The following is a 26,747-nucleotide window of genomic DNA, read 5'->3' as shown; positions in this document are numbered from 1 at the left end:
TGGGGGTCCTTGTGCATGAATCCCAAAAAGTTAGTTTGCAGGTGCAGCAGGTAATCAGGAAGGCAAATGGAATGTTGGCCTTCATTGCGAGAGGGATGGAGTACAAAAGCAGGGAGGTCCTGCTGCAACTGTATAGGGCATTGGTGAGGCCGCACCTGGAGTACTGCGTGCAGTTTTGGTCACTTTACTTAAGGAAGGATATACTAGCCTTGGAGAGGGTACAGAGACGTTTCACTAGGCTGATTCCGGAGATGAGGGGGTTACCTTATGATGATAGATTGAGTAGACTGGGTCTTTACTCGTTGGAGTTCAGAAGGATGAGGGGTGATCTTATAGAAACATTAAAAATAATGAAAGGGGTAGACAAGATAGAGGCAGAGAGGTTGTTTCCACTGGTCAGGAGACTAGAACTAGGGGGCACAGCCTCATACGGGGGAGCCAATTTAAAACTGAGTTGAGAAGGAATTTCTTCTCCCAGAGGGTTGTGGATCTGTTGAATTCTCTGCCCAAGGAAGCAGTTGAGGCTAGCTCATTGAATGTATTCAAATCACAGATAGATAGATTTTTAACCAATAAGGGAATTAAGGGTTATGGGGGAGCGGGCGGGTAAGTGGAGCTAAGTCCACGGCCAGATCAGCCATGATCTTTTTGAATGGCGGAGCAGGCTCGAGGGGCTAGATGGCCTACCCCTGTTCCTAATTCTTATGTTCTTATAAATGTTTTTTTTGATCAAGTTTGTTCATCTTTATTTCAGGTTTACTTTTTGCCCATGTGAGAGCCCCAATCTTTGTTTTGGTCTCTATAACATTTTTTACAAGTTAGAATCAAAAGAGCTTACTCACTTCCTTGTTCTTGGTCTGTGAGAACTCTGCATCGTGATTGGCTGCTTAGACAGCTTATTGACGTCACAACAGCTCGCATGAGGAAATCCCCATTCACTTGCATTGGTTTCAACTGCACGTTGGAAAGTCAAACCTCTCACCACAGAGATCATGAAATTTTTGTGGGTAGCTGACTTAGAGGCCAGCGACAAATGCCTTTGCTTTGCCACTGACCACAAATTACAGCCCAATGAGCCTAGGCTTCGGACACAGGTGAACGCACAAAATTACTGCTGACTCACCAGCTGACAGGAAGTTTAGGCACATATCAGGTCTTAAAGGTTGATTCAAGGGACATGATACTAGTAACAAGAGGCTGGTATGTTACTGTCATATTTCTTCTCTTGAATATATTATGGACATAACAACCTGATATTTCTATTAAACTCATCAAGAAATCTGAGTTCATTGAGAGCAACTTGAGTGTTGTCAAAATGCTACCAGTTGGCATAGTAAATAATAGTGATTGTTGATCCTTGTCTGCCTGCAAATAACCCATCTCACAAAAGGGGGAAAACCACTGTATGAAACACGACCTCTATTATTGAGTGAAAAAGATTTACAACATTCTGCAACCATTTCTGAAGCTGGAAAAACATTTTGAGGCCAATTTTAACCTAACCCGCCCGTTGGAAAATTGGTGGGATCGGTGCAACCTTGTGAAACTTTATAACCCATCCCCTTTTACTTGCCAATGAAGTCATTGGAAAGTAATAGTTGTAAAACCAGCGTTCCCTAGCCCAAGGGTTTCCTGTCTAGCGAGATAGGTTAAAATTATTCCCTTTTCAAAAAGCTGAAAGTAAAGACCTTTCTTGACAATACTAACCTGTTCCTTCAGATGACAGCACCTAAATGGCTGCTCTGGAAGCAGGAGTGTCAGGTTCTTCTGAGAGCAATTTTCCCAAACTACACCCTACACTAACAGAACATTTTTGGGCTGAGGTCTCTGACATTCATTTACATGAAAGTTACTTTGCTGCACCTTCTTTAGGTATAGTGAGGTGCAACCAGCTGAATAGCCAGAGAGGAAATTCTGGGGCAGTACTTATCACTCGCAGAATGGGCGCAAAAAATAGTGCCCAGTTTTCCGATGCAAGGGCCCATTTTTCAGGTCTTATTTGGTCATTAAATCCAGTAAAAATCCCTCTTTAGGTCTGCAATCTGATTTTTCAATTCAACTTTGTTATTCCACATTCAGTGTATTTAGGATAGTCAGCCATCTGACTCACTACAGGACGTTTTTCAATGATGGCGTCTGTACTGACTTCATTAACCAGCACTGTATGCATTTGTTGAGCTTGGACAACTATTCCTTATGTCGATATGGGGCCAATTTTAACATGGCCATATCAGAATTAATGAGGCATTAACAGTTTCAAAATGATGTCAGTAGACTTACGGCCCCGTTAACATTGATGCTCTGGCTGGCGCCATTATTAAAGGGACCTACCACAAGGTGACCATAGTGCTGATTTGTTTCAAGCAGTATGCCCTTTATATTAAGGGTCAATCAGGATCCTACGATGTACATAAGATCTCAATTGTCATTCTGGGTGACAACTGAACAGCGCATGCTCTGACCAGTTTTAATGGTGGAACAGCGAACGAGGCTGAAAATTTGTTTAAAAAAATGTTTTAGAAACATAGAAACATAGAAAATAGGTGCAGGAGTAGGCCATTCGGCCCTTCTAGCCTGCACCGCCATTCAATGAGTTCATGGCTGAACATGCAACTTCAGTACCCCATTCCTGCTTTCTCACCATACCCCTTGATTCCCCTAATAGTAAGGACTTCATCTAACTCCTTTTTGAATATATTTAGTGAATTGGCCTCAACAACTTTCTGTGGTAGAGAATTTCACAGGTTCACCACTCTCTGGGTGAAGAAATTCCTCCTCATCTCAGTCCTAAATGGCTTCCCCCTTATCCTTAGACTGTGTCCCCTGGTTCTGGACTTCCCCAACATTGGGAACATTCTTCCTGCATCTAACCTGTCTAACCCCCGTCAGAATTTTAAACGTTTCTATGAGGTCCCCTCTCATTCTTCTGAACTCCAGTGAATACAAGCCCAGTTGATCCAGTCTTTCTTGATAGGTCAGTCCCGCCATCCCGGGAATCAGTCTGGTGAACCTTCGCTGCACTCCCTCAATAGCAAGAATGTCCTTCCTCAGGTTAGGAGACCAAAACTGTACACAATACTCCAGATGTGGCCTCACCAAGGCCCTGTACAATTGTAGCAACACCTCCCTGCCCCTGTACTCAAATCCCCTCGCTATGAAGGCCAACATGCCATTTGCTTTCTTAACCGCCTGCTGTACCTGCATGCCAACCTTCAATGACTGATGTACCATGACACCCAGGTCTCTTTGCACCTCCCCTTTTCCTAATCTGTCACCATTCAGATAATAGTCTGTTTCTCTGTTTTTACCACCAAAGTGGATAACCTCACATTTATCCACATTATACTTCATCTGGCATGCATTTGCCCACTCACCTAACCTATCCAAGTCGCTCTGCAGCCTCATAGCATCCTCCTCGCAGCTCACACTGCCACCCAACTTAGTGTCATCCGCAAATTTGGAGATACTACGTTTAATCCCCTCGTCTAAATCATTAATGTACAGTGTAAACAGCTGGGGCCCCAGCACAGAACCTTGCGGTACCCCACTAGTCACTGCCTGCCATTCTGAAAAGTCCCCATTTACTCCTACTCTTTGCTTCCTGTCTGACAACCAGTTCTCAATCCATGTCAGCACACTACCACCAATCCCATGTGCTTTAACTTTGCACATTAATCTCGTGTGGGACCTTGTCAAAAGCCTTCTGAAAGTCCAAATATACCACATCAACTGGTTCTCCCTTGTCCACTCTACTGGAAACATCCTCAAAAAATTCCAGAAGATTTGTCAAGCATGATTTCCCTTTCACAAATCCATGCTGACTTGGACCTATCATATTATCTCTTTCCAAATGCACTGCTATGACATCCTTAATAATTGATTCCATCATTTTACCCACTACCGATGTCAGGCTGACCGGTCTATAATTCCCTGTTTTCTCTCTCCCTCCTTTTTTAAAAAGTGGGGTTACATTGGCTACCCTCCACTCCATAGGAACTGATCCAGAGTCAATGGAATGTTGGAAAATGACTGTCAATGCATCCACTATTTCCAAGGCCACCTCCTTAAGTACTCTGGGATGCAGTCCATCAGGCCCTGGGGATTTATCGGCCTTCAATCCCATCAATTTCCCCAACACAATTTCCCGACTAATAAGGATTTCCCTCAGTTCCTCCTCCTTACTAGACCCTCTGACCCCTTTTATATCCGGAAGGTTGTTTGTGTCCTCCTCAGTGAATACCGAACCAAAGTACTTGTTCAATTGGTCCGCCATTTCTTTGTTCCCCGTTATGACTTCCCCTGATTCTGACTGCAGGGGACCTACGTTTGTCTTTACTAACCTTTTTCTCTTTACATATCTATAGAAACTTTTGCAATCCGTCTTAATGTTCCCTGCAAGCTTCTTCTCGTACTCCATTTTCCCTGCCCTAATCAAACCCTTTGTCCTCCTCTGCTGAGTTCTAAATTTCTTCCAGTCCCCGGGTTCGCTGCTATTTCTGGCCAATTTGTATGCCACTTCCTTGGCTTTAATGCTATCCCTGATTTCCCTTGATAGCCACGGTTGAGCCACCTTCTCTTTTTTATTTTTACGCCAGACAGGAATGTACAATTGTTGTAGTTCATCCATGCGGTCTCTAAATGTCTGCCACTGCCCATCCACAGTCAACCCCTTAAGTATCATTCGCCAATCTATCCTAGCCAATTCACACCTCATACCTTCAAAGTTACCCTTCTTTAAGTTCTGGACCATGGTCTCTGAATTAACTGTTTCATTCTCCATCCTAATGCAGAATTCCACCATATTATGGTCACTCTTCCCCAAGGGGCCTCGCACAACGAGATTGCTAATTAATCCTCTCTCATTATACAACACCCAGTCTAAGATGGCCTCCCCCCTAGTTGGTTCCTCGACATATTGGTCTAAAAAACCATCCCTTATGCACTCCAGGAAATCCTCCTCCACCGTATTGCTTCCAGTTTGGTTAACCCAATCTATGTGCATATTAAAGTCACCCATTATAACTGCTGCACCTTTATTGCACGCACCCCTAATTTCATGTTTGATGCCCTCCCCAACATCACTACTACTGTTTGGAGGTCTGTACACAACTCCCACTAACGTTTTTTGCCCTTTGGTATTCTGCAGCTCTACCCATATAGATTCCACATCATCCAAGCTAATGTCCTTCCGAACTATTGCCTTAATTTGCTCCTTAACCAGCAATGCTACCCCACCTCCTTTTCCTTTTATTCTATCTTTCCTGAATGTTGAATACCCCTGGATGTTGAGTTCCCAGCCCTGATCATCCTGGAGCCACGTCTCCGTAATCCCAATCACATCATATTTGTTAACATCTATTTGCACAGTTAATTCATCCACCTTATTGCGGATACCCCTTGCATTAAGACACAAAGCCTTCAGGCTTGTTTTTTTAACACCCTTTGTCCTTTTAGAATTTTGCTGTACAGTGGCCCCTTTTGTTCTTTGCCTTGGGTTTCTCTGCTCTCCACTTTTCCTCATCTCCTTTCTGTCTTTTGCTTTTGCCTCCTTTTTGTTTCCCTCTGTCTCCCTGCATTGGTTCCCATTCCCCTGCCATATTAGTTTAAATCCTCCCCAACAGCACTAGCAAACACTCCCCCTAGGACATTGGTTCCGGTCCTGCCCAGGTGCAGACCATCCGGTTTGTACTGGTCCCACCTCCCCCAGAACCGGTTCCAATGCCCCAGGAATTAATTGTGGGGCCAGGAGTAGCAGGAGTGTTCCTCCTGGCCCCACAGAATAATTTAACACTTACCTCAGGCTCCCTCCTCTGCAATTGCGAATACCACCCGCCACTCCCAGAACAATCTTGGCCACCCAATATCGCACTAGCCTCAATCCAGCAAGTAGCCTGAGGTTGCCTGTTTAGAGCAGGCAGCTCATTGGTTCAATTATGAGGCTCAGTCAGCAGCATGCTTTGTTGGTCAGCCACCCAAAAGTCAAAATCTAACCCTATAGGGTCAAGTTTTGGTCTGCGCCGCCCCGCGAGCCACACCTGATTTCTGCGCTCAAAACCGCGCCTAAAAATTACCTCGGTATTCTCCACTCCCTCAGGTCAATCCAGGCCCTCGGCACGGCACAGCACAAGCTGTGGGGGGCGGAGCCAGGTCCCTGCGCTGAAAACAGTGCCAGGACCTCTGCACATGCGCACTACAGTGTGCGCGCATGTGCAGTAGCTCCAGGCGCCCGAGGCTGTGTGGGAGGGGCCCGAAGCACGCCGCCCCTAGCCCTAGCCGAAAGGGCTCACTGGGGCACGAAGATCGGATTGCACCTCCCTCCTCCAGCTCCTGCTCTGGCTATGGCTCCGGCTTCCCCCCCCGGTTCAGCTCACGCTCCCTCTGGCTCTCTCACGCCCCTCCCCCAGATTCCGCTCTGCTGCCTGCCGCACCAGCCCTAGCTTCCGCTCCGCTGCCTGCCGGCTCAGCCCCAGCTTCCGCTCCGCTGCCAGCCACCCCCCCCCGCTCCGCTGCCAGCTGCTCCCCCCAGCTCCCGCTCCGCTCCGGCTCCCCCCCCACCCCATCAGGTCCGGTCCGCTCCCTCTTCCTTCGGCGGGGCCCGCCCGCCTGGCATCTTGCTGGGGGCGGGCCCCATCCGAAGTCTTCGGCCCGGCTTCTTCACGTCAGCCAGGCCTGTTCAGCCTTCCCCCCCCCCCTCGTCACCCCCCTCCTCCTCCCCCACCCTGCCCTCGCTGTCAGAAACACATAGACACTGACAGACAGAGAGAGAGAGAGACACTGACAGACAGACAGAGAGAGAGAGACACACTGACAGACAGAGAGAGAGAGAGACACTGACAGACAGAGAGAGAGAGAGAGACACTGACAGACAGACAGAGAGAGAGAGAGACACTGACAGACAGAGAGAGAGAGAGACACTGACAGACAGACAGAGAGAGAGAGACACACTGACAGACAGAGAGAGAGAGAGACACTGACAGAGACAGAGAGAGACACTGACAGACAGACAGAGAGAGAGAGACACACTGACAGACAGAGAGAGAGAGACACACTGACAGACAGAGAGAGAGAGACACTGACAGAGACAGAGAGAGACACACTGGCGGGGGGGGGGGGCCGTCCCAGCACGCTGTTGGAGTGCTCCCGGTGCTGCAGTCGGTGAGTAGAAACTTAATTTTTTATTTATTGATTTTTAAATTTTTTTTGATTGATTTATTGATTTATTTATCATTTATTATTGATGATGGCTCTTTATTTGTAAAAGTGAAGTGTTTCATGTTTGTAAACTTCCCCCCTGTCCCCCCCCCCCCCGTTCCCTACGCCTGATTTGTAACCTACGCCTGATTTTCTAAGTGTAGGCAAGGTTTTTCTGAGCGTACAAAAATCTACACTTACTCCATTCTAACTTAGTTTGGAGTAAGTTTTCACTGCCTAAACTTTCAAAACAGGCGTAAGTGGCCGGACACGCCCCCTTTTGAAAAAAAAAATCTGTTCCAAGATGAAACTGTTCTAACTGACGTGAACTGGAGTAAACTAAATGCCGAGAATTGCAATTTCTAAGATACTCCATTCGAAACCAGTTGCTCCAAAAAAATAATGGAACTCAGGCCGAAACTTGACCCCTAAAATTGTACAAATTGGCATGCCATGTTTAGTAAAATAAATGATTCTCACTTATTTTATTTAATAGAAACATAGAAATTTACAGCGCAGAAGGAAGCCATTTCGGCCCATCGTGTCCGCGCCAGCCGACAAAGAGCCACACGGCCCTCAATCAGCAGCCCTGAAGGTTACATATAAACCTATGAACAATGGCAGACAGGTATAGAGCATCTGGCCCAACCAGTCCGCCCCACACAACTGCGATACCTCATATATCGCAACATTTTACACTCCACCCCACCTGGAGCCATGCGATATCCTGGAAAAGGCAAAAAAAAGATTAAAATTGGGGAAAAAAATCTTGGAAAATTCCTCTCCGACCCATCCTGGCGATCAGTCCAGGAGATTACTCAGGCCGTGCAGCAATTTGTTATCCCATTTTTCTGAAAAAAATTGCAGTAAACTCGAAGTGACTTATTTGGGCAAGTCCTCTTAAACAACTATCCTCCCACCAAAAGTGCCCAAAAATAGTTATTACATATATGCAGTTGCTTGCATCTTCAAGAATCAGTTTCTGTGGATATTGCACCTCAGTATCTGGGATGTATCTATGAACTACTGATTGTTTCTGCTGATATGAATGCATATTGCAGAGATGGTTATTCGTTTCCTGGGCAAGTAAAAGGTACCTTATTGATGAAATAATATAAAAAGTCCAGTGATACTCATAAACCAAAGCTAAAAACCAGAACGAGTTCCTGCTTGGCACTTAGCATATTTGTGCCCAGGTATAATCTAATAGTGCAGAGTCTACAAGAAAGGCAGCTGCATGTTGAACTTTTAAGCTGGTTGTCTTAAATGTGTGAGTTTGGTTGAGTCAATTTGAAATATATGGATGTTTTAAATTGCTAATGACTGCATTGATGATTATACTAGAATTTCCTGAAGAGCTGTTTGTGTAGTATATAGATGGATTGAGGTTGTGAAGACAAAAATGTATATATTCTTTAATTCTGTGGGCTAGAACCTCTACTATTTTTGCATGCTTAACATCCATTTAACGCCCATTTTATCGCTGAAATGGCGTATAACGCCCATATATTGCCCATTTTGGCACAAAATGGAAACTGGCGGGCATTTTTCGGAAAATTATCGCCGAGCGTTACTTTCCCCATGTGCTTCATGGCGATAAAAAAATATTCCCACCTGCCCACATTTTTGGGGCGGAATCAGCAGAATATTCAATGCCGAGATTCAATATTAACGCCCAGCCACTTTTTTTTGGTCGTAAAGAACATATTTGCCAAAACTAGCGGCCATGAGATCGCCCAGCGTCAATTTAATCACCTCGCACACATAACGCCCACAATATCGCTCGGCCAAAAAACTGCCCAGAAAAAGTGGAACTAACCGGAACTAATCACAGCGTTATGGACGCCATGTTCTAGATCACATGCCGCATCCTTTAAAAGGCTGCTGTGCTTCAACCTCGGCGGAGTTCGGATGTACTCAGCATATCGTTGGAGCTGATGTGAACATCTGTAAAAACATCTTGACCATACTGTGACCGATTGGAATTGAAGAGGTGTCTTCGTCGGGACATTCTTTGTTTGTGACCAATCGGTGGAAAACAGAGAGCTACTGCAATGAGGCCTGTCCTTTCTCACCCTCTCTTGGTGACCAAATACATGCAGCAGACTCGACATCGTCAAGGGAACGTTCCACTGCATTATGTGCCCAATGTTAGACATGAAAGACAGATGAGGATGACCAGACGTTACACCCCCCCCCGCAAGTTACCTCAACTTGCCCGACACCACCTGCCTTTGGAGACTGCGCTTCCACAAAGAGGTTATCACTGAGGTATGCCAGCTGATAAGATGGACAGTGCAGTACTGATGGTGCCTGCCAGCACCATCAGTACTGCACTGTCCATCGAGGTCAAAGTCACCGCGGCACTGTCGTTCTACGACTCGGGTTCTTTTCAGGCCATTGCTGGAGACATTTGCAGACTTTCTCAGCATGCCACACATCGCTGCATTAGACAGGTCACTGAAGCCCTGTACGCACGCAGGAGGGACTTGATCAGCTTCCCTATGACCAGGGAGGCACAGAGTGAGAGGGCTCTAGGATTCTCCAGAATTACAAACTTCCCCAAGGTGCAGGAAGCAATAGACTATACGCACCGCGCGATGCGGGCACCTTTTCAGGATGCTAAGGTTTTCAGGAACCGCAAGGGTTTCCACTCCCTGAATATCCAACTGGTTGTCGACCACCAGCAAATTATACTGGCAGTGAATGCTCAATTTCCAGGCAGCATCCATGATGCTCACATCCTGCGTGAGAGCACTGTATCTGACTTGTTTAACAATGAACCACATGGTCAATGCTAGATGAATAGTGACAAAGGATATGGCCTCACCACCTGGCTGATGAGCCCCTGCATGACACGCACACCAAGGCCGAGAGGCGACACAAAGAGAGCCACAGAGCCACTCACAATATCGTGGCGAAAACCATTGGAGTGCTGAAGCAGCGCTTTAGATGCCTCGACCATTCAGGAGGCGAGCTCCAATACCACCCTGAGCAGGTAGCTCAATTCGTGGTGGTGTGCTCCATGATACACAACTTGGCTGACAGGAGGGGACAAGAATTGCCTGATGAGTCTGACAGTCCACCTCACCAGGGAGAGGAAGAGGAGGACGAGGAGGCGGACATTGACAGCGGTCCAGACAATCAGGCTGTTGCTGAAGCCATGCCCCTGCCCCGCTGTAGACCGCATGAAAGGGCCCATGGTGGCATGATAACTGCAAAAGCCTTACGTCAGGAACTCATCAATGATCGCTTTGCCTGAAAGAACATTGGTGTTATTTACAAGGCTGACATACTGCTGGGTGTGCAGGTCATACATCAATGGTTGGGCATCACCTTGGTGACAGTTAAAGTTTAAGTTGATTGAAGTTAAGTGTGATTATACCCTTTGATGTAAAGGAATCACCAGCGTGTAATGGTGCAGCTATCTGAGCCAATGCACTACAAGGTTTTGTTAAAGAAAAAACATTTAAACCGAACATTAGTCTGAAATCATCAGTATTTCTGTACAAACCAACCCTTTCCCCCGCCCCCAACTTATCCTCCCCACCTTTACCCCTTCCCCTTCCCCTCCTGACTCCAAGCTGCCTGGCCGAGGAGCTCCTCAGGCGATGCTTCTTTGGGGGGGCGCGGTGACGGCCGAGGCACTGCTTGGACGGATACGGGAGAGGACAGTCCCAAGGTGGGAACCTGCTCCAAGCCAAAAGCAAAATGTTGCTGCTGGTTCTCATGTGTGGTTAGCATTGGGGGTGCGGCGCCTTGGGGTGCAGTGCCGCGCTCCGGGACCACTGGGAGCCCTCTGCCACCAGTGTTCCTGGCTACCAGCTCTAGGGCCTCCCCTATCCCTTCCATGTTATATCTTATTTGTTGGACAAAAACTCGGTGCCAACTATGTTCTTGATACTTAGTAGGCTTCTTGCGACTGGTGAATCTCCGTCGTTCCTTCCACAACAGCCAGACAAGCACACACCACAGCCACACACGCTTTCAGTGCCTCTGAACTCCCTCGCTCTCTGACTCCTCTTCTGCACATGTCATGATGACACTTGACCTCCTGAATTGCGGGAATCGAGCATCGCCATGCCGTTGCTAAGGATGGCCACACTTTACGGCAAAAGGTCAAAAAAATTTAACACTACCGCCCATTTGATATCGCTCACAGTAACGCCGTTTTCAAAAATGTAAACTAGGTGTTTCGAGAATGGGCGAGAAGCCGGCGATCTGAAAACCCACGCCGGAAATAACGCCCATTTTTGGGTGATAAGCATAAAAGTGGAGGTTCTAGCCCTTAGTATTTTAATTTCTCTGTGATCCTGTGTTTAATTGAATACTGTCGGGAGCAGTTTGAATTTTTGAAATATAATATAGTTCAACATTGTCTGGTTAGAATTCCATCTACACGTATTCAGAAGCAATTTTCTGTGGTACCTGAATAGAATGAGTCAGGAAAGGGAACATTTGCCATCCCCTAAATAAGTTAAAATCTGCAAGGTTTTCAGGTCAGCAGTTTGTTTTGAGTCAGAAGTAGGGTGGGAGGAGACTTGTGTGGAGCATAAACTCTGGCATAGACCTGTTGGACCTGTTTCTGTGCTGTGCATTCTAAGGCCGGAATTTTGTTTACCAGGGTGGGTCAGGTACGGGCAGTGGCCGTGGCAGGATGTGACCCTGTTGTTGATTCCATCCCACTCCTGAAATCGACTTTGAGTTAATGGGGCCTATTAGGCTCATATACATCCTCTCCATGAGGGATGTCAACGTGGGTCCTCATGGCCCCACTGACGTGCAGCAAGGTGCTCTCCAGCCCCTTGCTAGCAGGGAGGTGCGGGTGGCCCATGAGAGGGATGATGGTGAGAGGGCACATGGAAATGGGGGCTCCTCTCAAAGTGTTCACACTTCTCCCCCATTGCCATCCCCTCAGTCAGAGCCCCAGATGCCTCCTTTGCACAGTCCCAGGAGGAGTAGACTTTGGTGGGGCCTTCAAAGGCTCCAAAACCTAGAGGACACCTGCCAAGAGTGTCTAAGCAGTCACAGAAGGGAAGTGAGCAGGCTGCTTCTACCACTGCTGAAACTAAAGGGGTAGCACCTTGTAGAAGCACGTGTAAGAGAAAGATAACACACAAGTAGATTCACAAGGGTAGCCACTTGGCTGTTTTATTCAATGTTTCTATAAAGTTTCCATTAGTGTGATGTCACACATAAGGAAATCTTTATTTCCACCACTTTCCAGTCTTGGACAAATTTGTGTGCACCTTTGAAAGTGGCTTAGTGTGTTGGAGTGAGTGGTGAGACATAATGGTATCCGCTCCCGCCCCCCGCAATGAGTGTGAAAGGAATGGCTTGGTCATTGTAGGGACGCTTCATGGTATTGCTGTGGGCTGGTGCCAACCTGATGCAGCATGTCGCAGCCATATGGGTGTACTACATAAAGTTTAGTAAATCTGGCCATGCTGCCCTGGCCTCCCGGGCAGCATTGTGCTCGGGTGCTAGTGAGATCTGGGCCGCAGGTTCCTCCAGCTCCTGCTCCTCCTCGTCTTCCAGTTGATGTTCCTCCTCCTCTGAAGTGGCTGTGCGCTCAGTGCCTTGCTCCTCATGCAGCGCTAATCCTTGTTGCTTCGCTATGTTGTGCAGGGTGCAGCAGACCACGATTATTCTGGAGACCCTGGCTGATGCGTATTGAAGAGCGCCTCCAGACCTGTCAATGCATCTGAAGTGTATTTTCAGCATGTCTATTGTCTGCTCTAAGACACATCTGGTGGAAATCTGGCTTTCATCACCTTGGCCCTCAGTACTTGGCCTCCTCAAGGGTGTCATGAGCCATGTCTTCAGTGGATAGCCCTTGTCTCCAAGCAGTCAGCCAGAAAGTCTGTTTGGAGGAGCGAAGAGTTGAGGGAGGCAGGACTGCAGCAGGACGAAAGTGTCATGGCAGCATACAAATGCATGATGATCTTCCTATGGTTGCAGACCAGCTGCACATTGAGGGAATGGAAGCCCTTGCGGTTGACAAAGACTCCTAGGTTATGATGGGGTGCCCTGATGGCCATATGTGTGCAGTTGATGACACCCTGCACCCATGGGAAGCCAGCCAGAGTGGCAAAGCCAAGCGCCCACTCAGTAACACTGGCTTCATCAGTGGCAAAGTTGATATAATTGGCTGAGTTGTCAAACATGGCAGCAGTGACCTGTGCGATGCACCTGTAGGTGGCTGTCTGCGAGATGCAGCAAATATCTGTTGCAGATCCCTGGAAGGAGCCTGCGATGAAGAAGTTGAGGGCATTGGTGACTTTGACAGCTATTGGTACAATGTGGCCATCCATTTCCTCTGGGCTGCAGGTCTTGCTCCAGCAATGTGCAAATGTTTGCGACGACCTGGTGCGATAGCCTGAGCCTCCTTTTGGCACTGGTGTCAGTCATGTTGAGGAAACTGGGGCTACCGCCTCCAGCGCAGTGCAGCCCTGCACTGATGCCCTTTGTCCTGTGCAGCATCAGGTGGTTGAGGAGGAGGTTGGTGGTGGTGTGTCTGGTGCTGCTGGTGTTGAGGCTAATCGATTCTAAGTACTTTTCATGCTGTCAACTAATCAGCTGGATCAATGGCCACTCAACTCCCACCTCAGGTTGACAGACATGATTCTCGAGCTGCGTGAATCCCGTGGTCATGCAGGGAAATTTGAAAGATAGGCTTAAAAAGGCACTTAAGGGTTCGACAAGTACTTGATAATGATTTAAGTTAGGTCTCCCGTCTCTACTGTTCGGGTCGCTGCCGCACTGACAAACACGCACGAGGGAAAGGCGCGTGGAGCGCGATGACAGCGGTTTCCCAACCTGCTACAGGCTATTTCAAATTTCCCACCCAACCTGTCTCCAATCACGCCTGTACGGACCCCAGAAAATTCCAACCATATAGCTCTGTGTGAATTGGTCAATCTGGGACTCTGCAACATAAGGCTTGCATTATCTATGTCAAGATTCATCTACAATCGAGACTGATGCTGGGAAAGATTAAATAGAGGCAGAAGTTGTTCAGATAGTTTAGTCTATCAAATGCAGTACATGGCCTGGATTCGCCGGTCTTCTTCGCTCCATTCTTCGCCCCGAAACGGCGGTGAGGTATTTTGGCCAGACGGTCAGCCTCCAGTGCCCGCAGAATTCTTCAGGTCCAGTTTAGCGGCAGCGCTCAGCACACTGCCCGGAAGAGCTGAGCCCGGTGTGCAACGCCCTGGTTGCGACACCAGCACGAGTTTTGATTCTTGCCTGAACCGCACACCGGAAAACGTGCCCCGACACCCCACGACGCCCAATCCGGAACCGACCCCCAACACCACATTGCAGCCCCGAGGAGAGAAGCGGGGCGGCGGAGAGAGAGAGAAGCGGGGCGGCGGAGAGAGAGAGAAGCGGGCCAGTGGGGAGAGAGAAGCAGGTCAGCAGGGAGAGAGAGAAGAGGGCCGGCGGAGAGAGAGAGAAGCGGGACGGCGGAGAGAGAGAGAAGCGGGCCAGTGGGGAGAGAGAGAAGAGGGCCGGCGGAGAGAGAGAGAAGCGGGCCAGTGGGGAGAGAGAAGCAGGTCAGCAGGGAGAGAGAGAAGCGGGCCAGCAGGGAGAGAGAGAAGAGGGCCAGCAGGGAGAGAGAGAAGAGGGCCGGCGGGGAGAGAGAGAAGCGGGCCAGCAGGGAGAGAGAGAAGAGGGCCGGCGGGGAGAGAGAGAAGAGGGTCGGCGGGAACTGAGAGAAACAGGCCGGCGGGGAGAGAGAGAAGTGGGCCGGTGGGGACTGAGAGAAACGGGCAGGTGGAGAGAGAGATAAGCAGACCGACGGGGAGAGAGAGAAGAGGGTCAGCGGAGACTGAGAGAAACAGGCCGGCGGGGAGAGAGATAAGCAGGCCGGCGGGAGAGAGAGAAGAGGGTCAGCGGGGACTGAGAGAAACAGGCCGGCGGGGAGAGAGATAAGCAGGCCGACGGGAGAGAAAAAAGAGGGTCAGCGGGGACTGAGAGAAACAGGCCGGCGGGGAAAGAAGAGGGTCGGCGGGGACTGAGAGAAACAGGCCGGCGGGTAGAGAGAGAAGCGGGCTGGCGGGAGAGAGAGAAGTGGGTCAGTGGGGAGAGAGAGAAGCGAACCAGCGGGGAGACAGATAAGCAGATCGGCGAGGAGAAAGAGAAGTGGGCCAGCGAGGAGGGAGAGAGGCGGGCCGGTGAAGAGAGAGAGAAGCGAGTCGGCGGGGACTGAGAGAAGCGGGTCGGCGGGGACTGAGAAACGGGTCGGCGGGGAGAGAGAGAAGTGGGTCGGCGGGGACTGAGAAGTGGGTCGGCGGGGAGAGAGAGAAGTGGGTCGGCGGGGACTGAGAAGTGGGTCGGCGGGGACTGAGAGAAGTGGGTCGGCGGGGACTGAGAAACGGGCCGGCGGGGAGAGAGAGAAGTGGGTCGGCGGGAACTGAGAAACGGGCCGGCGGGGAGAGAGAGAAGTGGGTCGGCGGGGACTGAGAAACGGGCCGGCGGGGAGAGAGAGAAGTGGGTCGGCGGGGACTGAGAAACGGGCCGGCGGGGAGAGAGAGAAGTGGGTCGGCGGGGACTGAGAAGTGGGTCGGCGGGGACTGAGAGAAGTGGGTCGGCGGGGACTGAGAAACGGGCCGGCGGGGAGAGAGAGAAGTGGGTCGGAGGGGACTGAGAGAAGCGGATCGGAGGGGACTGAGAGAAGTGGGTCGGCGGGGACTGAGAAACGGGCCGGCGGGGAGAGAGAGAAGTGGGTCGGCGGGGACTGAGAAACGGGCCGGCGGGGAGAGAGAGAAGTGGGTCGGCGGGGACTGAGAAACGGGCCGGCGGGGAGAGAGAGAAGTGGGTCGGCGGGGACTGAGAAGTGGGTCGGCGGGGACTGAGAAGTGGGTCGGCGGGGAGAGAGAGAAGTGGGTCGGCGGGGACTGAGAAGTGGGTCGGCGGGGACTGAGAAGTGGGTCGGCGGGGACTGAGAAACGGGCCGGCGGGGAGAGAGAGAAGTGGGTCGGCGGGGACTGAGAAGTGGGTCGGCGGGGACTGAGAGAAGTGGGTCGGCGGGGACTGAGAAACGGGCCGGCGGGGAGAGAGAGAAGTGGGTCGGAGGGGACTGAGAGAAGCGGATCGGAGGGGACTGAGAGAAGTGGGTCGGCGGGGACTGAGAAACGGGCCGGCGGGGAGAGAGAGAAGTGGGTCGGAGGGGACTGAGAGAAGCGGATCGGAGGGGACTGAGAGAAGTGGGTCGGCGGGGACTGAGAAACGGGCCGGCGGGGAGAGAGAGAAGTGGGTCGGAGGGGACTGAGAGAAGCGGGTCAGCGGGGATTGAGAGAAGCAGGTCGGCAGGGACTTAGAAGTGGGTCAGCAGGGACTGAGAGAAGTAGGCTGGTGGGGTGAGAGAGAAGCGGGACAGCCAGGAGCAGTTCATTTCTCATTCAGCGCCAGTTTGAGTGAAGAGTCAAGGAGCACCGTAAAGTTCTCTGGAGAGAGAGAGAGAGAGAGAGAGAGCCAGGGGGTGCGGGGGGGGGGGGGGGAGAGAGAGCTTGGGGGTGGAGAGAGAGAGCCTGGAGGTGGCAGGGAAGAGAGAGAGAGCCTTGGGGGTGGGGGGAGAGAGAGAGCTTGGGGGTGGGGGGAGAGAGAGAGCTTGGGGGAGAGACAGAGAGTGCCTGGGGGGTGGAGAGAGCTTGCGGGAGAGAGAGAAAGACTGGGGGAGAGGGTGGGGGAGAGTGATCTTGGGGGGAGAGAGAGCTTGGCGGGGGGAATAGAGATTGGGAGGAGAGGGAGAGAGAGAGTCTGGGAGGAGAGAGAAAGAGATTGGGGGGAGAGAGAGACAAAGGTGGTGGGTGGGGGGAGGATCGGAGGGGAGAAAGGGAACTCAGGGAAGACGGATCACATTCTTCCAAGCATGCAAGCGTGCATGCAAGCCCGGTGCGTGTGTTACAAGGGACATCATTGGGGTGGATAAAATTCAGAAGTCACGACACTGTCACTATTCACTTCATGCTCAATTAAACTGTTAACATTTAGCACACAATGTCACATCTATTGTGGTGGGGGGTGGGGGGGCGGGGTAAGGTAATGCACTTGCGCTCGGATAAGGGACTTAGGCTGGGGGAATGATGCACTAGCTAGGGGATTTGAGTATAGGAGCAGGGAGGTCTTAACTGCAGTTGTACAGGGCCTTGGTGAGGCCTCACCTGGAATATTGTGTTTAGTTTTGGTCTTCTAATCTGAGGAAGGACGTTCTTGCTATTGAGGGAGTGCAGCGAAGGTTCACCAGACCGATTCCCGGGATGGCAGGACTGACATATGAGGAGAGACTGGATCAACTGGGCCTTTATTCACTGGAGTTTTAGAAGGATGAGAGGGGATCTCATAGAAACTTACAAGATTCTGACGGGACTGGACAGGTTAGATGCAGGCAGAATGTTCCCGATGATGGGGAAGTCCAGAAGCAGGGGACACAGTCTTAGGATAAGGGGTAGGCCATTTAGGACTGAGATGAGGAGAAACCTCTTCACTCAGAGAGTTGTTAACCTGTGGAATTCCCTACTGCAGAGAGTTGTTGATGCCAGTTCATTGGATATATTCAAGAGGGAGTTAGATGTGGCCCTTATGGCTAAAGGTTCAAGGGGTACGGAGAGAAAGCAGGAAAGGGGTACTGAGGAAATGATCAGCCACGATTTTATTGAATGGTGGTGCAGGCTCGAAGGGCCGAACGGCCCACTCCTGTGCCTATTTTCTATGCTCTTGCGCTGGGTTAAGGGACTTCAGCTGGCGGAGGCAGCGCATGTGCTGGATTAAGGGCCTTCATTAGCGGAGGCAGCACATGTGCTGGAGTAAGGGTCTTCAACTGGCAGAGGCAGCACTTGCGCTGGTGTAAGGGACTTCGGCTTGGAGAGGGATGCACTTGTGCTGGGGTAAGGGTCTTTGGCTGGAACTTGGTGGCTTTTGGGAAGCTGTATTCTCTGTGGCTTCTAAAGTCAAAATGGATCAAATTACAAATTAGAAATTGTAATTGGAAATCTGCGGGGGTGGGGATATGTACAGGCTAAGTGAGTGGGCAAAAGTTTGGCAGATGGAGTATAATGTGTGAAAATTTGAGGTTATCCACTTTGGCCAAAAAAATAGAACAGCAAATTATAATTTAAACGGTGAAAGATTGCAAGGTGCTGCAGTGCGGAGGGACCTGGGGGTCCTTGTTCATGAAACACGGGGTTGGTATGCAGGTGCAGCAAGTGGTCAGGGAGGCAAATGGAATGTTGACCTTTGTTGCAGGGGGGATGGAGTGTAGAAGCGGAGAGGTCCTGCTCAACTGTACAGGGTGTTGGTGGGACCACGCCTGGAGTACTGCGTGCAGTTTTGGTCTCCGTATTTGGGGACAGATGTACTTGCATTGGAGGCTGTTCAGAGAGGGTTCACCAGGTTGATTCCGGAGATGAGAGGTTGACTTATGAGGATAGGTTGAGTAGGTTGGACCTCATTGAAGTTCGGAAGAATGAGTGATGATCTTATTGAAACATATACGATAATGAGGGGGTTCGACAAGGTAGATGCAGAGAGGATATTTCCACTCTGGGGGGAATCTCGAACTAGGGGGCATAGTTTCAGAATAAGGAGTCGCCCATTTAGGACTGAGATGAGGAATTTCTTCTCTCAGAGGATTGTAAATCTATGGAATTCTCTGTCCCAGAGAGCTGGGGAGGCTGGGTCATTGAATATATTTAAGGCAGAGATAGACATATTTTTGAGCGATAAGGGTATGGGGAGCAGGCAGGGAAGTGGAACTGAGTCCATGATCAGATCAGCCATGATCTTATCAAATGGCAGAGCAGGCTTGAGGGGTCAAATGGCCTACCCCTGCTCCTATTTCTTATGTTCTTATGAAAAGTCAGTCAGAACTTGGGCGGTTCCAGTTACACATTCCAGAGGAACTTCAGGGTGTGGCTTATTCTCCAAGGGGACCAATGAGCAATAGGTCATGTGATAGTGGAGAGCCAATCAGAGAAACTGCTGCCTTTCAGTTAGTACAAATAAACACATCCTTTTTTAAATGGTGAGAGATTGACAAATGTTGGTGTTCAGAGACCTGAGTGTCCTTGTGCACGAATCACTGAAAGTTAAAATGCAGGTACAGCAAGCAATTAAGAAAGCAAATGATGTGTTGGCCTTTATTACGAAAGGATTTGAGTATAAAAGTAAAGACATCTTATTGCAATTATATAGGGCCCTGGTGAGACCGCACCTGGAGTACTGTGTACAGTTTTGGTCTCCTTACCTAAGGAAGGATATACTTGCCATAGAGGGAGTGCAACAAAGGTTCACCAGACTGATTCCTGGGATGGGAGAATTATCCTATGAGGAGAGATTGAGTAGACTAGGCCTATATCCTCATAGAGTTTAGAAGAAGGAGAAGTAATCTCATTGAAACATACACAAAATTCTTATAGGGCTTGACAGGATAGATGCAGGGAGGATATTTCCTCTGGCTGGGGAGTCTAGAACCAGGGGTCACAGTCTCAGAATAAGGGGTTGGCCATTTAGGACTGAGATGAGGAGAAACTCCTTCACTCAGAGGGTGATGAATCTTTGGAATTCTCTATCCCAGAGGGCTGTGGAGGCTCAGTCTTTGAGTATATTCAAGACAGAGATTTATAGATTTTTGAATATTAAATGAATCAAGGGATGATATGGGGACAGTGCAGGAAAGTGGAATTGAGGTAGAAGATCAGCCATGATCTTATTGAATGGCAGAGCAGGCTCGAGGGGCCGAATGGCCTTCTCCTGCTCCTAATTCTTATGTATGAGTTGAGTGAACTGGAACTGATGGCAGAAGAGCACAACTACCAACATGAGAACAGATGAAGAAGTTGTAAGAATAGAAGGTTGAAGAAATAGAAGGAACATTACCATCAGCACACGGTGGGTTGTATCTGCACAAATAGGAAGTTGCCAAAAGGTCGAATCAGTCACAACACAAACTCTCTGAATGAGTACAGCTGGGTGAGTGGGGTATTGTGAATCCCGTACATAATACATTTATTAAATCTAGTCTCTTTCCAAATTTTAATGAAGGAAAATATTTCTGGTGTTCTGAGGGCATTTGTAATGTTTGTGAGTAAACACAAGCGGGAAAAGAGGAATATGGAGAAGAGAAACTGGTACTGTCACTTAGTGGTAAAAAAGTTACTGCAGTTTCTCACAAGACCTGAGCCATTTGCACATTAGACCGCTAAGAGAGAAAGAGAAGAGAAAATACAGTAAGGAAGCAGACAAAATATATACATTTGAATCAGAATTCCCTGCTAAATTCAATTCGATGATGCATTATTGTTCAAAGCAAATTTGCAATAGCATATTTTTAATTTCATATTATTTGTGTCTATAGTCTTATGCTTCTACCCATTTTCAACCTATTGGCAATAGTGTCATCTTGTAACCCTTATTATCTGATTCAAGATATTGTACTAGTAACCAACCTCACATAAAGGAAATCTATCAACGGAAGCAAAAACAAGTGTTCGAAAATTAACCAGAATACACTTGGTGGAGATGAGGGGGTCATTTTCAACTGGAGCACACATCAAGTGGACAGAGCGATTGCGCCTGCCCACCTAATGGTTTTCATGGTCAGGCCTCATCTAAATATTATGGGTGGTGGAGCTTCTTTGTGGAGCCGAGCTGGAAGTTAGGCCCTTCCTGACCCCATAAATATCATTGCAAAAAAGCTTTTGGAGCCGTTTTCTGAGCTGGTTAGGCTGCTGAACGCCTGGCACCAATGGGTGGAGTGTGCACCTCACACGCTCTGCTCATTGGTACTTGAAAATTGCAGTGGAGTCAAAGAACCGTTGTAGGATTCCAATTTAAATATTTTAATAAGGCTCCCATCTGTTTTGGACAGCAGCGCTAGCTGCCCATTTCGAGGCTCGCTCAAAAATTGAGTTGGTTAGACCACGTGTAGTCAATAGGCAGGGCATTTTCCCAGTTTTCAACTGCCCACCACCCTGATGGGCAACAGTTGAAAATTGAACTCACCATTTCTGATTTGCAATTCAAAATTTTCGAGGGGCACCAATTGATACTATCTCATTTAAAATTTGCTGCCTGCATCTCTGGATCCTTGCCATTCCAATAGCTGTAACTTGCAAGTAAGATAACAGCAGCTAGTATTTATTTCAATAAATAAAAAGACTTTGGGCACGAAATAGAAGAACTTACCGCCCATTGCCGCTGACATTCCTCTTGTCCAACTGCCCGGTGCCACTTTCGACATGGCTTGGAGCGGACGGGAGGGGAGAGCCGCCGGGAAGCGCCTGCTGACGTCAGCGGACGGCCAAGTCGCGCAGCTGACCTCCCGCATGCCGAGCTGCGATATTGATGCGGGCGGGAGTCGGCGGCAGAACGGGGGTGGACCGCTGGCTGGAGGCTGGTCTGTCCCTGATTGTAGGTAGGAAGATGGGGAAAACAAGATTAGTACACTTTTTGCAATTTTTTTTTTAATAGGGACTTACCTGGATGAGGACCCTTGAAGGTCTTCAGATGGTTTTTAAATTTTTTTTAATGCTTTTGCTTGTCAGCTCTTCAACCCTCGCTGGGCCCAACTCCATCCTCGGCGGCACTTGGGCAGCAAGCGCCTTTGCCGCTGAGAATGATAGCTCCCGCCAGCTGCTGCCCAGATTGGCAACATAAGTCACTCATTTGCCGCCCACTAACCTTCGAGGGACCTCTCCGATGAAAACCCCGCTCAAAGTACCTCGGCAGCCATCAGTTGTCCTTTGGGCGGCAGTTGGGTGGGCGGAGGCCTTCATCAAATTCGGGCCTTTTCTGTTCTTTATTAAAGTTGCGCTTTGAAAATGTAGCTGTAACATGCTAGCCTAATGGTTTCATCAGTTTTAATGGATTTTTTTCACTGTTTACATTTGGGTAGTAAAAAATAATTATTGCTTGTAGTTATTAGGCTTTTAAGAACATAAGAAATAGAAACAGGAGTAGGCCATATGGCCCCTCGAGCCTGCTCCACCATTCAATAAGATCATGACTGATCTGATCATGGACTCAGCTCCACTTCCCCGCCCGTTCTCCATAACCCCTTATCCCCTTATCGTTTAAGAAACTGTCTACTTCTGTTTTAAATTTATTCAATGTCCCAGCTTCAACAGCTCTCTGAGACAGCAAATTCCACAGATTTACAACCCTCTGAGAAAATACATTTCTCCTCATATCTGTTTTAAATGGGTGGCCCTTTATTCTAAGATCGTGCCCTCTAGTTCTAGTCTCCCCCATCAGTGGAAACATCCTCTCTGCATCTACCTTATCAAGCCCCCTCATAATCTTATGCGTTTCGATAAGTTCACCTCTCATGCTTCTGAATGCCAATGAGTAGAGGCCCAACCTACTCAACGTTTCCGCATAAGTCAACCCCCTCATCTCTGAAATCAACCTTGTGAACCTTCTCTGAACTACCTCCAAAGCAAGTATATCCTTTCATAAATATGGAAACCAAAACTGCATGCAGTATTCCAGTGTAGCCTCACCAATACCTTATTTAGCTGTAGCAAGACTTCCCTGCTTTTATACTCCATCCCCATTGCAATAAAGGCCAAGATACCATTGGCCTTCCTGATCACTTGCTGTACCTGCATACTATCCTTTTGTGTTTCATGCACAAGTACCCCCAGGTCCCACTATACCGCGGCACTTTGCAATCTTTCTCCATTTAAATAATAACATGCTCTTTGATTTTTTTTCTGCCAAAGTTCATGACCTCACACTTTCCAACATTATACTCCATCTGCCAAATTTTTGTCCATTCACTTAGCCTGTCTATATTCTTTTGCAGATTTTTTGTGTCCTCCTCACACATTGCTTTTCCTCCCATCATTGTATCGTCAGCAAACTTGGCTTCTTCCAAGTCGTTAATATAGATTGTAAATAGTTGGAGTCCCAGCACAGATCCCTGCACTGATTTTCTTAGTGCATTGTACATTATAGTAGATTTGCAGATTGTTGTTAGGATGCATAGTTTTGATTTATAGACTGGCCTCATTTTAAATTTCATGCTAATCCTTGAAGACAAACATAATGTAATATGCTACAAAATGGAAGGAGAAAGTTTCCACCAGTGATTTCTCATCCTTTGAGTTCCTAACCAGGAGTGTGCCATCATGTGGAGCCATTAAGCATAGGCCAAGCTTTTCATAAAGTAGGAGAGAAAACAGGAAAGAGAATCACACCAAAGCACATTTTTGCATGTTTTAACAGTGAGTTATACTAAAGCCCAATTATAAGTCCTAAGGTCAAAATTTCATAAAGGCCCACTCGCACTGGATTACTCTTTCACTGTTATCACAGAATCATAGAAATTTACAGCACCAAAGGAAACCATTTCGGCCCATCATGTCCGCGCTGGCTGACAAAGAGCTATCTAGCCTAATCCAGCTCTTGGTCCTTAGCCCTGTAGGTTACAGCACTTCAAGTACACATCCAAGTACTTCTTAAATGTGGTGAAGGTTTCTGCCTCTACCATCCTTTCAGGCAGTGAGTTCCAGACCCCCACCATCCTCTGGGTGAAAAAAAATTCCCCTCAAATCCCCTCTAAACCTCCTAACAATTACTTTAAATCTATGCCCCCTGGTTGTTGACCCCTCTACTAAGGGAAATAGATCCTTCCTATCCACTCTTATCTAGGCACCTCATAATTGTATACACCTCAATAAGGTCACCCTTAGCCTCCTCTGTTCCAAAGAAAACAAATCCAGTCTATCCCATCTTTCCTCATAGCTAAAATTCTCCAGTCCAGGCAACATCCTCGTACATCTCCTCTGTACCCTCTCTAGTGCAATCACATCTTTCCTGTAATGTGGTGACCAGAACTGAAACATGGTGCTCTAGCTGTGGCCTAACTAGTGTTTTATACAGTTCAAGCATAACCTTCCTGCTCTTGTATTCTATGCCTCAGCTAATAAAGGCAAGTATTCTGTCTGCCTTCTTATCTACGTGGCCTACTACCTTCACGGATCTGTGGACGTGCACTCCAAGGTCCTTTTGGTCCTCTACACTTCTCAGTGTCCGACCATTTAATGTGTATTCCCTTGCCTTGTTAGCCCTCCTCAAATGCATTACCTCCCACTTCTCCAAATTGAATTCCATTTGCCACTGTTCTGCCCACCTGACCGGTTCATTGATATCTTCCTGCAGTCTACAGCTTTCTTCTTCATTATCAAACACGCACAATTTTTGAACCATCTGCAAATTTCTTAATCATACCCACTACATTCAAGTCTAAATCATTGATATATACCACAAAAAGCAAGGGTCCTGCGGAACCCCACTGGAAACAGTCTTCCAGTCAAAAACCATCCATCAACCCTTTGCTTCCTGCCTCTGAGCCAACTTGCCGCTTTGTCGTGGATCCCATGGGCTTTAACTTCCGTGACCATTCTGCCATGTGGGACCTTATCAAAAGCCTTGCTAAAATCCATATACACTACATCAAACACACTACCCTCATTGACCCTCCTTGTTACCTTCTCAAAAAATTAGTCAGACACGACCTTCCCTTAACAAATCCATGCTGACTGTCCTCGATTAATCCATGTCTTTCTAAATGAAGATTTATCCAGTCCCTCAGAATTTTTTCCAATAATTAGGCTGACTGTCCTGTAATTACTTGGTCTATCCCTTCCTGGAACTGCAGCAAGTCAGAACTTGCCTTGACCACATCCCAAATCCTATGGATGGGGCTATTTGAAAATTAGCGAAGGGTGTCTATGTCACTAACTGTGCTACTGGGGTGCCGGCTCTGTGCAAGCAGTGGAATTCCGGAGCGTCAAGGTAGGGACCATGAACTGATCAAGCCCATGCATGCACAGGTCTTTGATGTGGTTTTTCTTGTATGTTTTACCACATACGGCCGTGCACTGCAAGTATATCTGCTTCATTCCTATCACTGGCTATACAATTGGCAGGATTTCCAGGAATGCTTGACATCCTGCCTATCCTGCCTTGAGCAATGGCTTCACAATGGAGTTGGTGTATACTCCATCTGAATTTATCAGTGAGGCAAGAAAGGGGAATAACCCCAGATGAAATTAGCTCCTTTCATAATCCTTGTCCCTCTGTTCACATTGCACTGTAGTTTCCGCCCAAAACCCTGAAATTTCAGGATTCATGTGCTTATCCTCTTGTGTGGACATGGTAAATAAGGAAGAAAATACAAATCAATTAATAAAATAAAATACAATTTTTATTTTGAACTCTTATTTTTTAGTAATGAAGGAGAAACATGGCTGTGCTGCTCATCCATGCATGAACAATGGCAAGTGTATTTTAAAACCAGAGAGTACTCTTGGATACATATGCATTTGCTCCTCTGGATATTCTGGAGACTTCTGTCAGTGTTCTACTAGTGAGTACTTCAGTAGAAATGTTCAATATAATTGCTTTTCAATTTCTGTAAATATAAACACAAATATAGATGTATGCATGTCTTACTGTGATCATTCGGAATCCTTGATGTTGTCTGTTTTCTGTATTTTATTTTAAAGAAGGAAAATAGTTTCTTAGGTGATATTTGTGCTTCTCTCTGTAGGCACAAATACTTCTACATCTTCGTTTCTAACTTCTGGATGCGTTGTGGTACTACTTCTCCTCTTTGCTTTAGGTTATCTTATCTACTTGCATTTTTGCAAGGAAAGGTAAAAATTTTCATTACAACTTCACTTTTCCCCTTTGGAGTAATTTCTTATGAAGTGTTCTGAATTATGAAATTATCACTTTAATTTTTTATCGTCAACATTGTAGGAAACCTGATAATACCACAAGAAAAATAACAGAGAAGCGACAGCCACATTCAAAACAGTCTTCCGAAGCTCCGAAACACAGGTCTTCAGAGCCTACCGTTTCCACATACAACGATAGTGAATTGCCTACAGAAAATGTTTGTAGCCAGCATTCTGATATCCTACAATTACATTAACTATTTCTTTACTAAGTACATTTGTAAAATCAACAAAGAGTAAGGCCTCTTGTTTATCTTAATTTTGCAAGATAATTGTTATAATCAATATTACATGAAATGCTGAGTTCTTTGCAACACTTAAGGTTACCTAATTTAAACTTCATTTGCAAAATTAATTATTGAGTCGCTTGGTGAGTAAAAAAAAATATATATAAGCCACTCAGCACAAGCCGAATCGATAAATATGGCCATAGAGGTCTCCTCAATGAGCCAGCAATGTAAGCAACGATCTTAATAGAATACCTTAATATTTTTATCAAGCCTAAATTATTCACACCGCACTTTGAATATTCATCTTTTGTTAGCCATCCTCTTGTTGCCAACCAACAAGAAGTATAATACCAGTACAGTGCTACCAGCTGAATTAGATGCTAGATAAACATTCATTCAAACTATGTTCTACTTCACCGAGTAAATTCTGTTTTCACGTCTTCTTAAGTCCTCCAGACCCCTTCAATCTCTATATTATCTGATTGGATATGATCTGCGCTTTTGCTATAAGATTGGATTTAAATGGGACTAGAGAGCCTTCAGTGCTCCCCTAATTTGAAAATAAAGGAAATGAGGC

The 26,747-nt window shown here is 47.6% G+C and overlaps 1 protein-coding gene across 9 annotated transcripts in view; it reads left to right on the top strand.

Moving 5' to 3' along the window:
• LOC139268562 (uncharacterized) overlaps positions 1-26,747 on the top strand; it is a 612,984-nt gene that overhangs the window by 501,158 nt on the left and 85,079 nt on the right. For all 9 annotated transcript variants that reach the window (XM_070886894.1, XM_070886891.1, XM_070886893.1 and 6 more), the window contains 3 exons: positions 25,430-25,567; positions 25,751-25,856; positions 25,963-26,098. In XM_070886894.1, the coding sequence (XP_070742995.1) occupies positions 25,430-25,567; positions 25,751-25,856; positions 25,963-26,098 (380 nt within the window). The remainder of the gene's footprint in view (positions 1-25,429; positions 25,568-25,750; positions 25,857-25,962; positions 26,099-26,747) is intronic.

This window comes from Pristiophorus japonicus, chromosome 8 (assembly GCF_044704955.1).
Source record: "Pristiophorus japonicus isolate sPriJap1 chromosome 8, sPriJap1.hap1, whole genome shotgun sequence".
In the NCBI taxonomy this organism is placed as follows: domain Eukaryota; kingdom Metazoa; phylum Chordata; class Chondrichthyes; family Pristiophoridae; genus Pristiophorus; species Pristiophorus japonicus.
Note: the sequence above shows the minus strand (reverse complement) of the source record. Positions and strands in the feature narration are given on the sequence as shown.